The sequence below is a fragment of the Telmatherina bonti genome (assembly GCF_933228915.1).
Source record: "Telmatherina bonti genome assembly, chromosome: 17".
Taxonomy (NCBI): Eukaryota; Metazoa; Chordata; class Actinopteri; order Atheriniformes; family Telmatherinidae; genus Telmatherina; species Telmatherina bonti.
In genome coordinates, this window is record NC_136615.1 from 24816748 (window position 1) to 24834988 (window position 18241).

An 18241-nucleotide genomic window follows, 5' to 3' on the forward strand; every position below is an offset into this window, starting at 1 on the left:
AAGACATGATTGCATTTGACCTGTGTATGACTCCAGTGTGTCTCAAGACCTGAGTGATGCAATATAATGCGTCTTTGTTGAAATTGGGAAGAAAACATTGCTGCTTAGTTGCTACATTTTTCAAAACTGAAGCAGAGTCAAGATTCCTGGCACCAATTCACCTGCTTATGAATAAATGAAGAAAAGGCCAAAATCCTTATGAACACTTGCCTGCAAGTTGCATCCCTAACAGAGTCATCATTATCTAAAAGCAAAACAGAATCTGAAAGTATGCTTCACACTGCTGATAAATGTTACATCATTATTTGCTCCTCTTTCTTGTTTTAACAAGGACTGCTATCTTTCACCGGTTTAGATCCCCTTCTACTGTCACTGAAGAAGCTGCACGGTAAATATCAGTCCTGTAACTCTACACTTTACAACTGGAATACCTGTCTCCTTTACAACTCGGTAACAGTAATAAGGAAGGCAGTAGCCGAGGATAGTCTATGCTATCAGTTATAGGTGCGCACACAGGACCACTGCAGTATCTCACTTCTTCCGTCCTACTCGCATCCTCCCTCCAATACCTTTTTTTCTTTGGGTCTTTGCCGAGTCCTGCCTCATCACCTCTCATCCTCTATTCCAGCTCTACTAGGGTTCTCTCATCCACACCCCCCATACCTCACCCCACATCGCTGCACCCTCTCCCCATCTTTTCCTCTTTTCCCCTCCTCCCCACATGTCTGTCTGTTGGAAACTAGAGCAACGTCTTAATCGAGGCTCTGGGACGTGAGGGGAATTTCTAAGCAACCCAAGCACTGCAGTACAGACACAAATACATGCACACACACACACGCACACAAATGCAGAGAAACACTCACATTCTGCTTTGCAGCCAATTAACAACCTGCAATCCAGCGCCAAAAGAATAACTGCATGTTGATGAGTTGGCGGCTCAACGCGGGTGTGTGTGAGTGTGCGTGTGTGTGTGTGTTTGTTTGTGATGAGCTGGTGGCCGTCAGAACCACTTACACAGATAGAGGGATATCTCTTTTATGTGTTCAAGGGAAAGAGGCGGATTATGGCGCATTAAAAAACATCTCCATGAGGGACAAACTAAGACAGGAACAAGGAAGTGCCCGAGAATCTCTTTGTGTGCATGTGTGTATATGTGTGTTTGATGCTGTCCCAGCAAATTTCAGGATGTGTGTGTGTATTGGTGCATACAATCCGCATTAGGAGAACAATGCAGATGATTTACTTGGAGCTGAGCCCTGCTTTCTCCTCCTCATCCTCCTCCTCATCCTTCCTCTATTTTTGTTACCTTTCACTCTTCTCCTCCTCCTCACTTCTATTCTGTCTCCACTTTGAGGAGTTCATCCAAAGGTGAATCCTGACTAAAAAAAAAAAGGGGGGGGGGGGAACTATCTTTCCCCCCCTCTGAAAACTCATATATTCTCTTTATGTGTCAAAAATATTGACATCAGCCTTGACACAATATCCCCGAGCAGCAAAGCGCTGTGTTTGCCAGGTTTCATCATCCCTCCGTATGTTCTTTTGAGATAGAATATGTTGAAACGAAGACTGTGGGTTTAAAACCTTGCTGTTTTTGCCCTACTTCTCTGCACAGTCCTCCAGATAAGTCTTTGTTCTTCACTATCTTGTTAAATGAAGAAAATCTGGGCAGATGAAAGGTTTAAACTGTTATTAACATTTGAAATACAAAAATATACTCAATTAAAATTTTACAAGATAGGACACCATTAAGCTGTTGAAGAACTGAGGGGAAAATGCATGGGCACAGAACGCTTTTGGTTGAGATATTTACTATTGATTTGATTGAATAGCAATCTCTTTGATGGTATAATGACAATAAAATTACACTAACAAAAAAAGCTAAAAAGCAGTCAGGTCAGCAATTAGTCTCATGATCTCTTAAACTCAAATGGAAACCGGTGGAAAAGTAATTAAAGATTACAAACTTGAAGGATTTAGAGGATCATTTGCAGATGAAAAAAATTGTAGAATGGAATACTACCATCTAGTGGGAATTGCCTCAAATTACATGGAGGCAATTAGTTGTGGAGAAAAAAAAGAAAAAAAAAGACACACCCTGAACTAATGATGCTTTTTTTTTCTCTGATAGGCAATGTAGGTACGTACCCATATGTAAGAAAACATCTTAACATATCTATTTTAACAGATACAGCAATAAGATGGCACCAAAATGTTTGCTTCAATCAATGTTTAAAGCAATAATTCTTAAAGTGAGGGTCGGGATCCCCATGGGGGATGCATGATTATTTCAGAGGGCTGCCAGGTCATTGTAAAAGAATGCATATAGAGAACATTTATCAAATAAATTTGGGATTTTTACCAGGGCTAACAAAAATCAACCATCAATGCATAACTAAATCTGTGAAATTAGCACCTCTTTTTTTTTTTTTTACATATTAACTCAACAAAGTTAGTTCACAAGCCATGTTAAAAATGTGAATTTCACATTTCCTTCACGACAGTAGTTGATGTAGGACTTGCATGTACCTTGACACAGCGGTGAATCACCCAAATCCTCATCATCATCTTCATTAATCAAGATTCTTACAGTTTCCAGCACTGATGGCTGCAAGATCACCAATTTGATATTTCACACAAGAACTTAGTCATTGCACAAACACCAACATCAACGTGTCTTATCTCGGGGGTTTGTGGCTCAAAATGTTTGAGAACACCTGTCTTACAGAACTGCTTGTAGAAAGTGCAACTTAATCTGACGCTTTAACATAGAGATAACTAGAAGTTTAGTTTATCAAGTGGTTCAACTCAAGTCTTAGTAACTGACAGTGCAAACCCTGATGGCTATACAAGATTGGAAGATGTCAAATATTCAACATACATAAAAATAAGATGATGTGGATACTCAAATCCTGTAGGGTAAATGTGGGACTGGAGAACAAACCAGTTTATTGTTGGAGTCCCAGCATAAATATCAAAGTAAGCTGCACCAGGAATGTTTTTTTCTACACCTACCATTGATTGCACTAAACTGGTGCAGTCAATAAAGCCAATTAGGACAGAAGATGTAATGAGCCCTAAATTTCTGAAAATAATTTTTAATATTGGCATTGATGTTTTGACACATTTTTTTCTCCTCAATTCTGTTTGGTTTGCTAATCAACAAAGTTCATTGTCTCCTCTTTTCATTGCCACTGAGATGTTCAAAGATAAAAGGTATAACATTTTTAACATATCTTCAAGACAGCTTTATAATTAAAAAAGAAAGCGACATCTCAGGACAAGTTGATGATCATATGTCATGTGCTTTTATATGCATATTCATTTATTTTAATACCTTTTGAACAAGAACGATGATAACATTTGAATTTAAATAGAACTAAGTCTTGAATAAAAGCAAAATATTTGTTTTTGGGACAATTTTTTTTTTTTTTACAAAGATTAATATTAAATGTGAATTTGTTAGTTATTCATATAGTAAAAGGAAAAATCTCATTAAATCATGATTATTTATCAAAGAAATCTGTTAATTGTTCTAAATGTTCTCATGATTAACCTAATTAGTCTTAAAAATATAAACTCACGATTACACAAGAGCCTGAATAAATGAATAAATAATATAATAACAGTATTTGATCAAGAATGTCAGAATTTGTAAACACACTATGCTCAGTAGACCTAATTTTCTGCTTAATATGTAAATGAATGACTTATCTTGCATTTTGAAAGCATGTGATACAGGTTCTAGGGTTGGTACGATGCTAATTAATCACCTTGTACGCTGATGATTTGGCCATTTTTAGCCCATGTAGTGCTGGTCTCCAACAGCTCCTGAGAATATGCACACAGTATGGTGCTGACTTTGATATAAAATATAACACTTTAAAAAGTTATACTGTTATTGTATTTTTCTGCCTGACGTTACACTCAGTGTGTGCAGCGAGGTTATATATAGGGCTAAACTATAAATGACCCATCTGCTGACAAGGATTACTACTGACAGCAGTAGAAGCTGTATTTTCAACCAAATGTGCTAAGTTGTAAGTTTAGCATGTTTTCTGTTTATGTGAGGATTGCACTTTTGAAAGCATATTGTTCAATGTTGAATACTGCCATTCTGTGGCTTGACTTAAACCAGGCAGCAGAAAAAACTCACAGTGGTTTATAATGACAGCATGACGGCTGAAGTTCCAGTGCAAGCCGTATGTTTGCCAGTATCAGGATACCTGCTCTGCTGCTTTAACCTGATGCATAAATTTATGTGAAGGGCAACTGAGTCAGAAAAGGACCAGCTGCTGTGTTGTTTTAACCTGAACACAGTCCTGTCAGATTTTCTTATGATATGTGGAATGTATGTGTGTGTGTGTGTGTGTGTGTGTGTGTGTCTGTGTGAGTCTGTGTGAGTGTGTGAGTTTAAGCTCCACACTAAATTGTAGCTTTTAATGTGATATGGATCTCTCTGTAACAGAGAAATAAATACATATGTCTGTTTGGGTTCTCTTAGACACGTGCAGAGTTTTTGTTTATATGTATATCAAATTTACCAAAAAAAAAAAAAAACAACCTAGATGCGAAAAGAGCTGATGGGTTTTTCCTTCAACTGTAAAATTACAATTTTGTCTTTAATCAACAACTGGAAATTAAAGAAAATGCCAGAATATCTGAAACCATGTATGCACAGTCCAAGACAAACTTACTGTTTTTATTATTATCAGTTTGAATCTTTATTTGTTCTTTTATTTTAGGCTTTGGCTTATTGTGATATTCTATTTTTAAACTTTTTTGTAAATTTTTGTATGGACAAATTTATATTTTGACTTTAGATTAGTTCTGGATTTTCAATATTATGCATTTGTATCTGTTTTGTTGTTTGTATATTGGGTGGTGTTTTCTTCCGACTGATAAAAAAATAAACCCTTGGAAGATAATAAAATACTCGAAAATACTCGGTCTTAATATGTTTCTATATATTTCTATATAAAAACCATATCAAATATAATCCAAGAAAAACACAATTGACAAAAAGTATTAAATTCAAATGTATTTATTTAAAATAGTCATAAAAAGTTTTACATCTTAACATAATCATCTTCCATCAATATAAAACATTTCTTTATGGCACATGTACATGTTTGTCAGTCTGTCTGTGAAAGCTGAAGTTTTACTTGTTTATGGAAAACAGGAAACTTAATTATTTAATTAAGTGACAAAAATCATTCATCAACATAAACCATGAGCACAACAACATGTATATCAGTCCATGTCTTGAGGTTTCTTCTATGATCTGTTGTGTGTCTCCTCTCTGCCGTCTTCTGCCTGTGAACACACACTCTGCTGTGTTTCCTCCTCTGAGCTCCTCTTGATAGTCAGCTCTCTCTCAGCCTCCTCAACACGTGGAGCTTTGGCTGCCTGGATGTGGAGCTTTCCGTCTGGAGACAGGTAGCAGGTGACGTTTTCAGAGTTGGTCCCTTCAGGCAGATCAAACTCCTGTCTGAACTCCTGGAGTCTGTAAGAGTAGGAGCCTTTGTCATCCTCCTGCTTCTTCTCTGTCTTCCCACTGACTCTCAGCTTCCTGCCCACCTGCCTGACAGACAGCTCCTCTGGGTAAAAGCCTTGAGTGTCCAGGGTCAGGCCAAAGTGCTTTCCCTCTTTGTCCAGCTGGTAGGAGACTGGTTGCAGGGCCATGCTGGTCTGGAAAGGCTCCGTCTCTTCCAGGATGCTGCGTTGAAATTTCTCCTTAAGCTCCAGACTGCGGCGCAGATCCTGCAGGTTCCTCTGCAGGAGATCCTGCTGGTAGAGCAGAGGTCTGACCTCTGGCCACAGACTGCGTACTGGCCAGTAGAAGCCCATGTATGGACTGAGGGCAGACTGGAATCCAGGAGAGCACAGCATCTTCAGTGTGTTTAGTGTTGAGTCCTCTTGTTGTGAGATGAATCTGTTCAGGTGTCTCTTCTCCTCTGTGTTGTTTTCTGTCCCAGCAGTGGGACTGTCCCAGCAGTGGGACTGTCCCAGCTTTATATTCTAACTGGAGGAGGTCCAGAGTGTTCAGGAAGTTTCTGGTCATTACCAGACATCTCCACTGGGTGGAGCTGTTTCACATGAGTCATGACGTCACTGTTATTCCTGGTAGATGAGGAAGTGAGTCGTTGTCAGTGTTCTCATGATGACATCATAAGTCCTAAAAATAAAAAACTAAAAACGAAAAGAAAATTATACATAAATAAAAGAAGCTGACTAACTGATTAATGACTTCAAATCAAATAAACAAGTAAAGCTATATCCTATTTTTTAGAAAGCTACATCCTGCATATGCCTGTTTATGAATATATAGGCTGATATATTTTTTGTTTTAGTCTTAGTAAACAACCGTAAAAATGTTTCATAAATGTGTTTAAACTACAAATCACCTAAATGCCAAAGAGACTTTTGGAATTTTATTCTGCAAATAAATAAGAAATGTCTTTCTTTTAATCAACAGGGAGACAAAAGAAAGAAGTAAAACAAATAGAAAAAAAAAAACAAGTCCTGAAATATTTTATGCACAATCCAACACAATATCTACAATTGAAATTTTTTGGTGAAAACTTATAAAGAATTAAATAGTTTTTCAACAAATAGCTCATTTTACTTTCCATATAGTGAATGATTTTTGTAGTTATTTCAACGTGAAATGACAAAAGAAAAGTTTTCTCACACAAATGTTTCCTTTTCATGCATACAACAATTGTTTTGACTTACTTCAACTACATATATGCTAAATGTTTCTTTTAAATGTTTTATTGTTTGTCCACACAACTAATAGGAAAATGTCTCCAAACCTTTGATAAAGACATCTTTTAACAACATTTTGGTCTTTTATACATTTCTGTCAGATGATGTCCTTTATATATGTGTAAGTTTATTTAATTCTATTTTAAGGACTCCTGAGTTATTTCATCCCATGTTGAGATCATACAAATATAACCTAAGTTTAAAATAATACTTAGGTCATCCCTGAGCCGTCACCTTATTGTGGTGGAGGGGTTTGTGCGTCCCGAAGATCCTAGCAGCTATGTTGTCGGCGGCTTTGTGCCCCTCGTAGGGTCACCCATGGCAAACAGGTGTCTAGGGGAGGGACCAGACCAAGCACGGCTCATCGACCTCTATGATGACGACCAACCTAGGCATGAATGTTCCCTTGCCCGGACACGGGTTACTGGGACCCCCCTCTGGAGCCAGGCCTAGAGGTGGGGTACCAGAGCGAGCGTCTGGTGGCCGGGCCTTCGCCCATGGGGCCCGGTCGGGCTCAGCCCAAAAGGGTTACATGGGCCCATCCTCCCGTGGGTTCACCATCTGCGGGAGGAGCCGTAGGGGTCGGGTGCAATGTGAGCTGGGCAGCAGCAAGGGGCGGGGACCCTGGCGGTCCGATCCCTGGCTGCAGAAGCTGGCTCTAGGGACGTGGAATGTCACCTCTCTGATGGGGAAGGAGCCTGAACTTGTGCGCGAGGTTGAGCGGTTCTGGCTAGATATAGTTGGACTCACCTTGAAGCATGGCTTGGGCTCTGGAACCAGTACCCTCGAAAGGGGCTGGACTTTCTTCCACTCTGGAGTTGCTCATGGTGAGAGGCGCCGAGCAGGTGTGGGCATTCTCATCAGGCCCCAGCGTGGTGCCTGCACGTTGGGGTTTACCCCGGTGGATGAAAGGATAGTTTCCCTCCACCTCCGGGTGGGGGGATGGGTCCTGACTGTTGTCTGTGCTTATGCTCCAGACAGCAGTTCAGAGTACCCACCCTTTCTGGAGTCCTTGGAGGGAGTGTTGGAGGGTGCTCCTTCTGGGGACTCCATAGTTCTGCTGGGGGACTTCAATGCTCACGTGGGCAATGACAATGAGACCTGGAGGGGAGTGATTGGGAGGCATGGTCCCCCCCCCCCCTCTGAACCCAAATAGTGTTTTGTTATTGGACTTCTTTGCTCGTCATGGATTGTCCATAACGAACACCATGTTCCAACATAAGAGTGTCCATATGTACACCTGGCATCAGGATTCCCTGGGCCGCAGTTTGATGATCGATTTTGTAGTTGTATCGTCGAACCTGCGGCCACATGCCTTGGACACTCGGGTGAAGAGGGGGGCGGAGCTGTCAACTGATCACCACCTGGTGGTGAGTTGGCTCAGATGGTGGGGGAGGAAACCGGTCAGATCTGGCAGGCCCAAACGTGTTGTGAGGGTCTGCTGGGAACGTCTGGCTGAGTCCCTTGTCAAAGCGAGCTTCAACTCCCACCTTCAGCAGAGCTTCGAACATGTCCCGAGTGAGGTGAGGGACATTAAGTCTGAATGGGCTGTGTTCCGTGCCTCTATTGCTGAGGCGGTCAGCCGGAGCTGTGGCTGTAAGGTCATTGGTGCCTGTCGTGGCGGTAATCCCAGGACTCGTTGGTGGAGACCAGCAGTGAGGGATGCCGTCAAGCTGAAGAAGGAGTCCTATCGGGCGTACTTGGCCTGTTGGACTCTGGAGGCAGCTGATGGGTACCGACGAGCTAAGCGGCATGCGGCTTTGGCTGTTGCCGAGGCAAAAACTCAGGCATGGGAGGAGTTCGGCGAGGCCATGGAGAAAGACTTCCGGAAGGCTTTGAGGAGATTCTGGTCCACCATCCGGCGGCTCAGAAGGGGGAAGCAGTGCTCCATCAATACCGTGTACAGTGGAGGTGGGAAGCTGCTGACCTCAACTCGGGACGTAGTGGGTCTGTGGAAGGAATACTTCGAAGATCTCCTCAATCCTACCAACACGTCTTCCGATGAGGAAGCAGAGCTGGTGAACTCAGGGGTGGACTCTCTTATCTCTGGGGCTGAAGTCGCTGAGGTGGTCAAAAAGCTCCTTGGCGGCAAGGCCCCGGGGGTGGATTAGATCCGCCCGGAGTTCCTTAAGGCTCTGGATGCTGTGGGGCTGTCCTGGCTGACACGCCTCTGCAGCATCGTGTGGACATCGGGGGCAGTACCGCTGGATTGGCAGACTGGGATGGTGGTCCCCCTTTTTAAGAAGGGGGACCGGAGGGTGTGTTCCAATTACAGGGAAATCACACTCCTCGGCCTCCCTGGTAAGGTCTATTCAGGGGTGCTGGAGAGGAGGGTCTGCCGGATAGTCGAATCCCGGATTGAGGAGGAGCAGTGTGGTTTTCGTCCTGGTCGCGGAACAGTGGACCAGCTCTATATCCTCTTTGGGGTCCTGGAGAGGGCATGGGAGTTTGCCCAACCAGTCTACATGTGCTTTGTGGACCTGGAGAAGGCATTCGACCGTGTCCCCCGGGGGCTCCTGTGGGGGGTACTCCGGGAGTATGGGGTACCGGACCCCCTTGTACAAGCTGTCCGGTCCCTGTACGACAGGTGCCAGAGCTTGGTCCGCATCGCCGGTAGTAAGTTGGATTCGTTTCAGGTGAGGGTTGGACTCCGCCAAGGCTGCCCTTTATCACCGATTCTGTTCATAACTTATATGGACAGAATTTCTAGGCGCAGCCGAGGTGTTGAGGGGATCCGACTTGGTGGCCTCAGGATTGGGTCCCTGCTTTTTGCAGATGACGTGGTCCTGTTGGCTTCATCTGGTCGTGATCTCCAGCTCTCGCTTGAGCGATTCGGGGCTGAGTGTGAAGCGGCTGGGATGAGAATCAGCACCTCAAAATCTGAGACCTCAAAATCCACCCTATCCCACCCTATCCCACTGGAATAGGGTGGATTGCCCTCTCCGGGTCGGGAGTGAGGTCCTGCCTCAAGTGGAGGAGTTTAAATATCTCGGGGTCTTGTTCACGAGTGAGGGAAGGATGGAGCGTGAGATCGACAGACGGATCGGTGCGGCATCTGCAGTAATGCGGACTCTGCACCGGTCTGTCGTGGTGAAGAAGGAGCTGATCCAGAAGGCGAAGCTCTCGATTTACCAGTCGATCTACATTCCTACCCTCACCTATGGTCATGAGCTGTGGGTTGTGACCGAAAGAACGAGATCTCGTATACAGGCGGCTGAAATGGGTTTCCTCCGCAGGGTGTCCCGGTCTTCCTTAGAGATACGGTAACGAACTCGGTCATCCAGGAGGGGCTCAGAGTAGAGCCGCTGCTCCTCCGCATCAAGTGGAACCAGTTGAGGTGGGTCGGGCATCTGGTTAGGATGCCTCCTGGACGCCTCCCTGGTGAGGTGTTCCAGGCACGTCCCTCTGGGAGGAGACCCCGGGGAGGACCCAGGACACGCTTGAGGGATTATATCTCTCGGCTGGCCTGGGAACGCCTCGAGATCCCCGCCGCAGAGTTGGCAAATGTGGCTGGGGAGAGGGAAGTCTGGGCTTCCCTGCTTAGGCTGCTGCCCCCGCGACCCGACCCCGGATAAGCGGCAGAAGATGAAGATGAAGATGAAGATGAAGATGAAGTTTAAAAAAAAGACCACAGTTACAAATCGTTTTAATGTAGAAATTTTATTTAAAACAGTTGTATAAAATTTTTTACATTGTAAACATAATGATCATCCATCAATATAAAACATTTCTTTATGGCACATGTACATGTTTGCCAGTCTGTCTGTGAAAGCTGAAGTTTTACTTGTTTATGGAAAACAGGAAACTTAATAATTATTTAATTAAGTGACAAAAATCATTCATCAACATAAACCATGAGCACAACAACATGTATATCAGTCCATGTCTTGAGGTTTCTTCTATGATCTGTTGTGTGTCTCCTCTCTGCCGTCTTCTGCCTGTGAACACACACTCCGCTGTGTTTCCTCCTCTGAGTTCCTCTTGATAGTCAGCTCTCTCTCAGCCTCCTCAACACGTGGAGCTTTGGCTGCCTGGATGTGGAGCTTTCCGTCTGGAGACAGGTAGCAGGTGACGTCTTCAGAGTTGGTCCCTTCAGGCAGATCAAACTCCTGTCTGAACTCCTGGAGTCTGTAAGAGTAGGAGCCTTTGTCGTCCTCCTGCCTCTTCTCTGTCTTCCCACTGACTCTCAGCTTCCTGCCCATCTGCCTGACAGACAGCTCCTCTGGGGAAAAGCCTTGAGTGTCCAGGGTCAGGCCAAAGTGCTTTCCCTCTTTGTCCAGCTGGTAGGAGACTGGTTGCAGGGCCATGCTGGTCTGGAAAGGCTCCGTCTCTTCCAGGATGCTGCGTTGAAATTTCTCCATCAGCTCCAGACTGCGGCGCAGATCCTGTAGGTTCCTCTGCAGGAGATCCTGCTGGTGGAGCAGAGGTCTGACCTCTGGCCACAGACGCCGAACAGGCCAGTAGAAGCCCATGTATGGACTGAGGGCAGACTGGGATCCAGGAGAGCACAGCATCTTCAGTGTGTTTAGTGTTGAGTCCTCTTGTTGTGAGATGAATCTGTTCAGGTGTCTGTTCTCTTCTGTGTTGCTTTCTGTCTCAGCAGTGGCACAGTCCCAGCTTTATATTCTAACTGGAGGAGGTCAAGAGTGTTCAGGAAGTTTCTAGTCAGTACCAGACATCTCCACTGGGTGGAGCTGTTTCACAGGAGTCATGACGTCACTTTTATTTCTGATAGTTGAGGAAGAGAGTCGTTACTCAGTGTTCTCATGATGACAACATGATACCTAAAAAAAAGAAAAAGAAAAACATAACTAAAAACCAGAAGAAAATTATACAATAATATATATTAAAAAGAAAACCTGACCAACCTATTAATGGCTACAAATTAAATAAACATAAATATTCATCAAGCTATATCCTAATTTTCTAAAAGGTGCATCCTGCATATGCCTGTTTATCAATATTTAGGTTGATTTTTTTTTTTTTTTTTAGTCCTTTTAAACAACTGCAGTAATTTTTTCATAAACGTGTTTAAACTACAACAAATCACTTAAATCCTAAAGAGACAGTTTGGGCTTTATTCTGGAAAATCCACAGTGGCACAAAAGAAAGAAGTAAAACAAATAAACAAAACAAGTCCTGAAATATTTTATGCACAATCCAACACAACATCTACAATTGATATTCCTGGGTGAAAACTGGTAAATAATCAAATACATTTTTTAACAAATCGCTTATTTCACTTTCCATGCTTGGTGAATGACTTATTTAGTCATTTCAAAGTGAAACGACAAAAGAAAATTTTTTTCACAGAAATGTTTGCTTTTCATGAATACAATAATTGTTTTGACTTACTTCAACTGCAATAACGCAAAATGTTACTTGTTAATGGTTTATTTTTTGTTCACACAACTATTAGGAAAATGTCTCCAAACTTTTGAGTGGGACACCTTTTAATACCATACATGTCTCTTATACATTTCTGTAAGACTCCTCTATATACCTGTAAGTTTATTCAATGTATATTAAGGACTCCTGACTTTTTTCATCCTAAATTAAGATCATATAAAATATGACCTAACCTATAAAAAAAAATAAAAAAAAACACTGTCACAAATTATTTCAATTCAAAGATTTTATTTAAAACAGTTGTATAAAATGTTTTACATTGTAAACATTATCATCAACCATCAATATAAAACATTTCTTTATGGCACATGTACATGTTTGTCAGTCTGTCTGTGAAAGTTGAAGTTTGTACTTGTTACTTGAAAACAGGAAACTTAATAATTCTTTCATTTAGCTACAAAAATCATTCATCAATATAAACCATGAGCACAACAACATGTATATCAGTCCATGTCTTGAGGTTTCTTCTTCATCGCGGACTCTGGCGATGTTTTTGAGTCCACAAAGGAATAAATAAATAAGTAAATCAATAAATATTTGTCGAAAAATGTCCATATACATTTTTAAAGCTGAATGCCGTGTATATCCGTTTATCAATATATAGGCCAATGTATTGTTCGATTAAGTTTTATTCAACAACTGCAGAGACTTTTGCCAAAATGTGTTTAAACTTTACAACAAATCACATATTTGTTAGAGAAGCTGTTGGAACTTTTTTCTGTAAATGGATAAAGACTGCTTTTTCCTTTCATCAGCAGGGGGGAAAGAAGGAATAAAACAATTAAACAAAACAAGATACAAAATATTTTATACACAATCCAACACAACATCTACAGCCAATATTTCTGAGCGAAAACTGAAGCATAAGTAAATATCATTAGCCTATTTTACTTTCCATACTTGATGAATATGTTTTTTTTAATTATTTTTAAATCAAATTACAAAGGAAAAGTTTTCTAAAAGAAATGTTTGTTTTTCATTAAAACAACAACTGTGTTGACTTACTTCACCTACAATAATGCAAAATGTTTCTTTTAAATGTTTTATTGTTTATTCACACAACTATGTGGAAAGTGTCTCCAAACATTTGACTGGGACACCTATTGATAATATTTTGGTCTTTTATACATTTCTGTCAGATGATTTTCTTATATATGTGTAAGTTTATTTCATCTATGTCAAGTATTTCTGATTTATTTCATGCAAAGCAAAAATCATGTCAAATATAACCTAAGTCAAAAAACCACTGTCACAAATTACTTTAATTTAAAGATTTTATTTAAAACAATCATATAAAAAGTTTTACATCGTAAACATTATCATCTTCCATCAATATAAAACATTTCTTTACGGCACATGTACATGTTTGTCAGTCTGTCTGTGAAAGTTGAAGTTTTACTTGTTTATGGAAAACAGGAAACTTAATCATTCTTTCATTTAGTTCCAAACATCTTTCATCAACATAAACAATGAGCACAACAACATGTATATCAGTCCATGTCTTGAGGTTTCTTCTATGATCTGTTGTGTGTCTCCTCTCTGCCGTCTTCTGCCTGTGAACACACACTCTGCTGTGTTTCCTCCTCTGAGCTCCTCTTGATAGTCAGCTCTCTCTCAGCCTCCTCAACACGTGGAGCTTTGGCTGCCTGGATGTGGAGCTTTCCGTCTGGAGACAGGTAGCAGGTGACGTCTTCAGGGTTGGTCCCTTCAGGCAGATCAAACTCCTGTCTGAACTCCTGGAGTCTGTAAGAGTAGGAGCCTTTGTCGTCCTCCTGCTTCTTCTCTGTCTTCCCACTGACTCTCAGCTTCCTGCCCACCTGCCTGACAGACAGCTCCTCTGGGGAAAAGCCTTGAGTGTCCAGGGTCAGGCCAAAGTGCTTTCCCTCTTTGTCCAGCTGGTAGGAGACTGGTTGCAGGGCCATGCTGGTCTGGAAAGGCTCCGTCTCTTCCAGGATGCTGCGTTGAAATTTCTCCTTAAGCTCCAGACTGCTGCGCAGATCCTGCAGGTTTCTCTGCAGGAGATCCTGCTGGTAGAGCAGAGGTCTAACCTCTGGCCACAGACGCCGAACAGGCCAGTAGAAGCCCATGATTGGATGAAGGGCAGACTGGAATCGAGAGCACAGCATCTTCAGTGTGTTTAGTGTTGAGTCCTCTTGTTGTGAGATGAAGCTGTTCAGGTGTCTCTTCTCCTCTGTGTTGCTTTCTGTCCCAGCAGTGGGACTGTCCCAGCTTTATATTCTACATGTGGGCGGTCCAGATCTTTCAGGAAGTTTCTGTTCATTACCAGACATCTTCACTGGATGGAGCTGTTTCACAGGAGTCATGATGCCACTGTTATTGTCTTGCCGTGTAAATTATATCATACAGTGGAAAAAACAAAACAAAACAAAAAAAAAAAAAAAAACAAATCTCAGCAGTTACATTAATCAATCAGTTAATAAAGTAAAGAAGTAAATTAACAAAAGACACATAGATATTTCAGATTATATCTGTGAGTAAAAAGTATGCTTTAACATTTGAACTTGGTTTTTTTTCTATTTGTTTTTATCTATTTTTCACGAACTGTTCGTGAATAAAGAAAAGAAAAATCTACCATGAAAATCTCTTGAAATGTTTAAGCAGAAAATGTTAATAAGGACATTTAGCATAAATTATTCAGAACTTTTACATATCTGTGCTTACATGATTAATTTTTTTTTTGTTGTGGATAGATTTCAAAATTAATTTATTCCTTCTTGAAAAGCCACAGCAATTTTTGGCTTTAACATCCAGCAATAATTTCTACTAACATTGCTGGTATACTCTTCCCGAGAAGACTTTTACCTTGACTTATCTGTTAATTGGCTCTTGCCTGAGCAATTTGAATCCTCTTGTCTTCTTCATGAAGCTACAGCTGAATAAATGTCAATTTTTTAAAACAAAAACTTCACATGAACAACTTTGAATCGGTAGTCCCTGACTTCAGATTATTTTCTGGCCATTACCACACATCTCCACTTGGTGACTGTTGTAGTTCAGGAAATGTGTTGTCCTCGAATGCAACAAAAAAGCACAAAGTTCCCCTAGAAAATCTCCAGGCTGATCCAGTGATCACTACTTCAAAACTCTTCTATGCTCCTGAAGTTATTGTTGTTTTGTTTGGCTTTTTGTTCATCATTTTGACACCAGTGCAGTTATTCATTCAGATAAAGAAAGGCATGCAAATATGGCTGAAAATGTTTATTGGAACATCAATTTTTGCAGCAGAGTTGTGTCCTACAAAAGTTTAAAACAAAATGAGTTGGCTTTTACCCACTTTCAATGTACTCATAAGAGCTCATCTGCTTTATAATGCTACTCCTGTGGTCATCAGACAGACTTATCTCCTGCACGTGCATTACTCCAAAACCACTGTCTGCCTATTAGGGCTGTGATCAATAGTCAAGACTAGACAAGAACAGAGAAGAGAAGTCTTGTGAGCAAAGGATTCTGATGTGTGAACTGAATTCTGCTTAGAAATTCACCCATTTAGAAGTATATTTTGGAGAGATGATGTTGTTCTGTCTGTTTTACTGTTATTTTCAGCTGAAACAAAACCCCATGATCATAATAATGCATTTAAGGTATTCAAAAAATAACATTAAAACCATTTATTCACCAGGAAACATATCAAAGATTGTTGCAGCATCCTTTCAGAACAGCAACCTTCACGTTGATATAATGTATTTCCAGAAACATTCCCATCCCTTGCAGCTTCAGTAGAGGTGATATGATGAATCATCCACTGCATGAAATGACACATTCACTTTTTTTCCACGATTTGAAAGCCACACATGCATGATTATCATTTAATATGAATTTCTATCTTTAGTAGGTAAGTGAATGAGAATGAGTGACATGCTGTGCACGGCTCCGGTTCAAATCTGAAAAAAAAAAAAAGATAATCCAACACAATTCTTCTACACATGTCATCATCCTTAATTTAGATAACATGAAATAGCAAACCACCAATAATATAATAACCATAACTGAATAATGAAAAGATAAAACATATATTTTTCACACAGACAGCATGTACTATATGATATGTTTTATGGGGCAAATTAAAAACCTTCAGTTAAAAAATTGGAGACAAAAAAAGAACATAAAAGCATACCACCAACTTTACATAGCATGACTCTGTCATACTAGCATCAGAAAAGTACACTTTGAGGTAGATCACTCTCTTCCTTAGAGTTCCATAAGTCTCCAGAAGATGCATTATCCATAACCTTGATTGGACTCTGCCTTCTTTACTTGAGGATAGTGTCACATTGTGTTGTAGTTTTTTTTTTTGTTTTTTTTTTTCAAACGAGCGTCATGGTTGTACCATCATTATGTATTGACTGAATCCAATTTGTTTAGCAAATAAGCCTCAGCATTGACCGTGCAAATTTTGGAGCTGTTTCCACAGTGTCAACATCTCCTTGGGACTTCTTTTGTGAACAAGGAGAACAGATCTGTGTGCACAGGGATTTTTTCTGTCAGTAACTGGGAGATCAAAGGTTAAAAAACCTGGGTGATGGCTTGGAGAGAGCCCGAGTCTGTGCAGGCACATGCCTAGATACACGTCATCGATTGGGAAAAGGTGGACTCTCTCAGACACTTCTTTCAAACGTAATGCAAGTGAACCAGAATATACCACCCCTCCTCCGCCAGCATAAGGTGGATACACACCTTTGTAAAAACTTTCAGGTATATAGTATTTAGCAGATGGCTCGCGGTTTGGCATTGCGTTACTGATCACATCCCCAACAAACAAATCCATCTCAGTATCATTTTTATAGCCACTCCACAAGTTGTGCTCCTCCCTCTCTTTGTGCAAGTAATCCAGAAGGGCACCTGTTCGAACGAAGACATCATCATCCCCTTTGAAGACAAAGGTGGCAGTGGGGCAGTATTGCTGGAGCCATCGCCAAAGCAGCAGGTCCTTCAAAGTCAAATTAAAGAAAGTGTCTCTGAAATCCCACTGAAGAATATCTCTATACTTCTGGCTCTCAAGCTCCAGGAGGTTTCTAAGGTCTGGGTGAGGACCTGTACTTGAGTCCTGTCTTCCAAGAAGAAAAATCGTGTGCACCAGTCCACCTATCTTACTTGTTTCCCCCCTGACTAGACCACTGCGTCCCCATGTTTCACGAATGGCTTGTCTGTTTGCAAAGTTTCCAACTTGAGATTTGATGGCCATGATGAGCATGGGGGAGTCCACTCCAAAGCTATTGTTCTTCCTCCTACACATACCAGGCTGATTGATTAGGAGGGGGTACTCTCTGCAGTGCATTGATTTGATAAATTCCCTAATTTGTTCTGGCAAGCTATTAAAGTCGTGCACATTAGGGACTGAACACTTGTGTGACGTACAGTCGGAAAGGCATTCATCCTTGATTTCTGTTGAAGTCTGAGCTTTGGGCTTCCAACTCATTACTGTTGTGTTTCTTCTTAGTACTGGATTGTGCTGACGGTCCCAGGCATGCTGCAACTGATTCCAAAGAGCACTGTCCTCCAAACGAAGGTTCCAGAAAGGGCCAAGTGGGTGAGAGGCCAAAGCTGAAGAATTAGCAGATATCCCTGGGGCAATGTAATGAATGGTTACTTTCGGAGGCGCATATGAGATGGTCACAAATATGGAAACCATGATGTAAATCAGAAGATGGCCTGTCATCATACAAGGAAGAAGACACATACACAACAGTCTCCCATTGCGCCTGCAGCATTTTCCCATTGCCACTGGTGTACAAATCTGTCACAACAGAACACAGAAAAATAGGACAATGATTAATATATAGATATAGATTTTTTATATAATAATAGAAAAATATGTAAAAAAAAAAAAAACATTTTTCTCTCTAAAAACAACAACAAAAACAAAAATTAGAACCAAAATCCACACACGACTGCCATAACGTGAGCCTTTAGAAGATTTTGTAAACTGTAGTCAAACCTCTAGAGTTCCTGTCTCCTTGGAGATAGTGCAGTGGGGCTTATTATCTGTTCTTGGCTGCACAATCACAGCATCATGTAAACCTGTATGCCTGTTGATGGCCAGACA

General features: G+C 41.3%; 4 protein-coding genes across 4 annotated transcripts; all 4 read right to left on the reverse strand.

Annotated features, from left to right (window-relative positions):
* Positions 1 to 5274: 5274 nt before the first annotated feature.
* On the reverse strand, positions 5275 to 5889 carry LOC306767987 (heat shock protein 30-like; the record flags this gene model as incomplete). The annotated part of the gene is made up of 1 exon (XM_079256180.1): positions 5275 to 5889. The coding sequence occupies one exon, from the start codon at positions 5887 to 5889 to the stop codon at positions 5275 to 5277; it is 615 nt and encodes a 204-aa protein (XP_079112306.1).
* Positions 5890 to 10667: 4778 nt separating this feature from the next.
* Positions 10668 to 11282, reverse strand: LOC306767943 (heat shock protein 30-like; the record flags this gene model as incomplete). Its single annotated transcript, XM_079256115.1, has 1 exon — positions 10668 to 11282. One exon carries the CDS (start codon positions 11280 to 11282, stop codon positions 10668 to 10670), a length of 615 nt encoding a protein of 204 aa, XP_079112241.1.
* A 2409-nt stretch (positions 11283 to 13691) lies between these two features.
* On the reverse strand, positions 13692 to 14303 carry LOC306768033 (heat shock protein 30-like; the record flags this gene model as incomplete). Its single annotated transcript, XM_079256237.1, has 1 exon — positions 13692 to 14303. One exon carries the CDS (start codon positions 14301 to 14303, stop codon positions 13692 to 13694), a length of 612 nt encoding a protein of 203 aa, XP_079112363.1.
* A 2267-nt stretch (positions 14304 to 16570) lies between these two features.
* On the reverse strand, positions 16571 to 17914 carry LOC306767963 (N-acetyllactosaminide beta-1,3-N-acetylglucosaminyltransferase 2; the record flags this gene model as incomplete). Its single annotated transcript, XM_079256146.1, has 1 exon — positions 16571 to 17914. One exon carries the CDS (start codon positions 17912 to 17914, stop codon positions 16571 to 16573), a length of 1344 nt encoding a protein of 447 aa, XP_079112272.1.
* Positions 17915 to 18241: the final 327 nt, after the last annotated feature.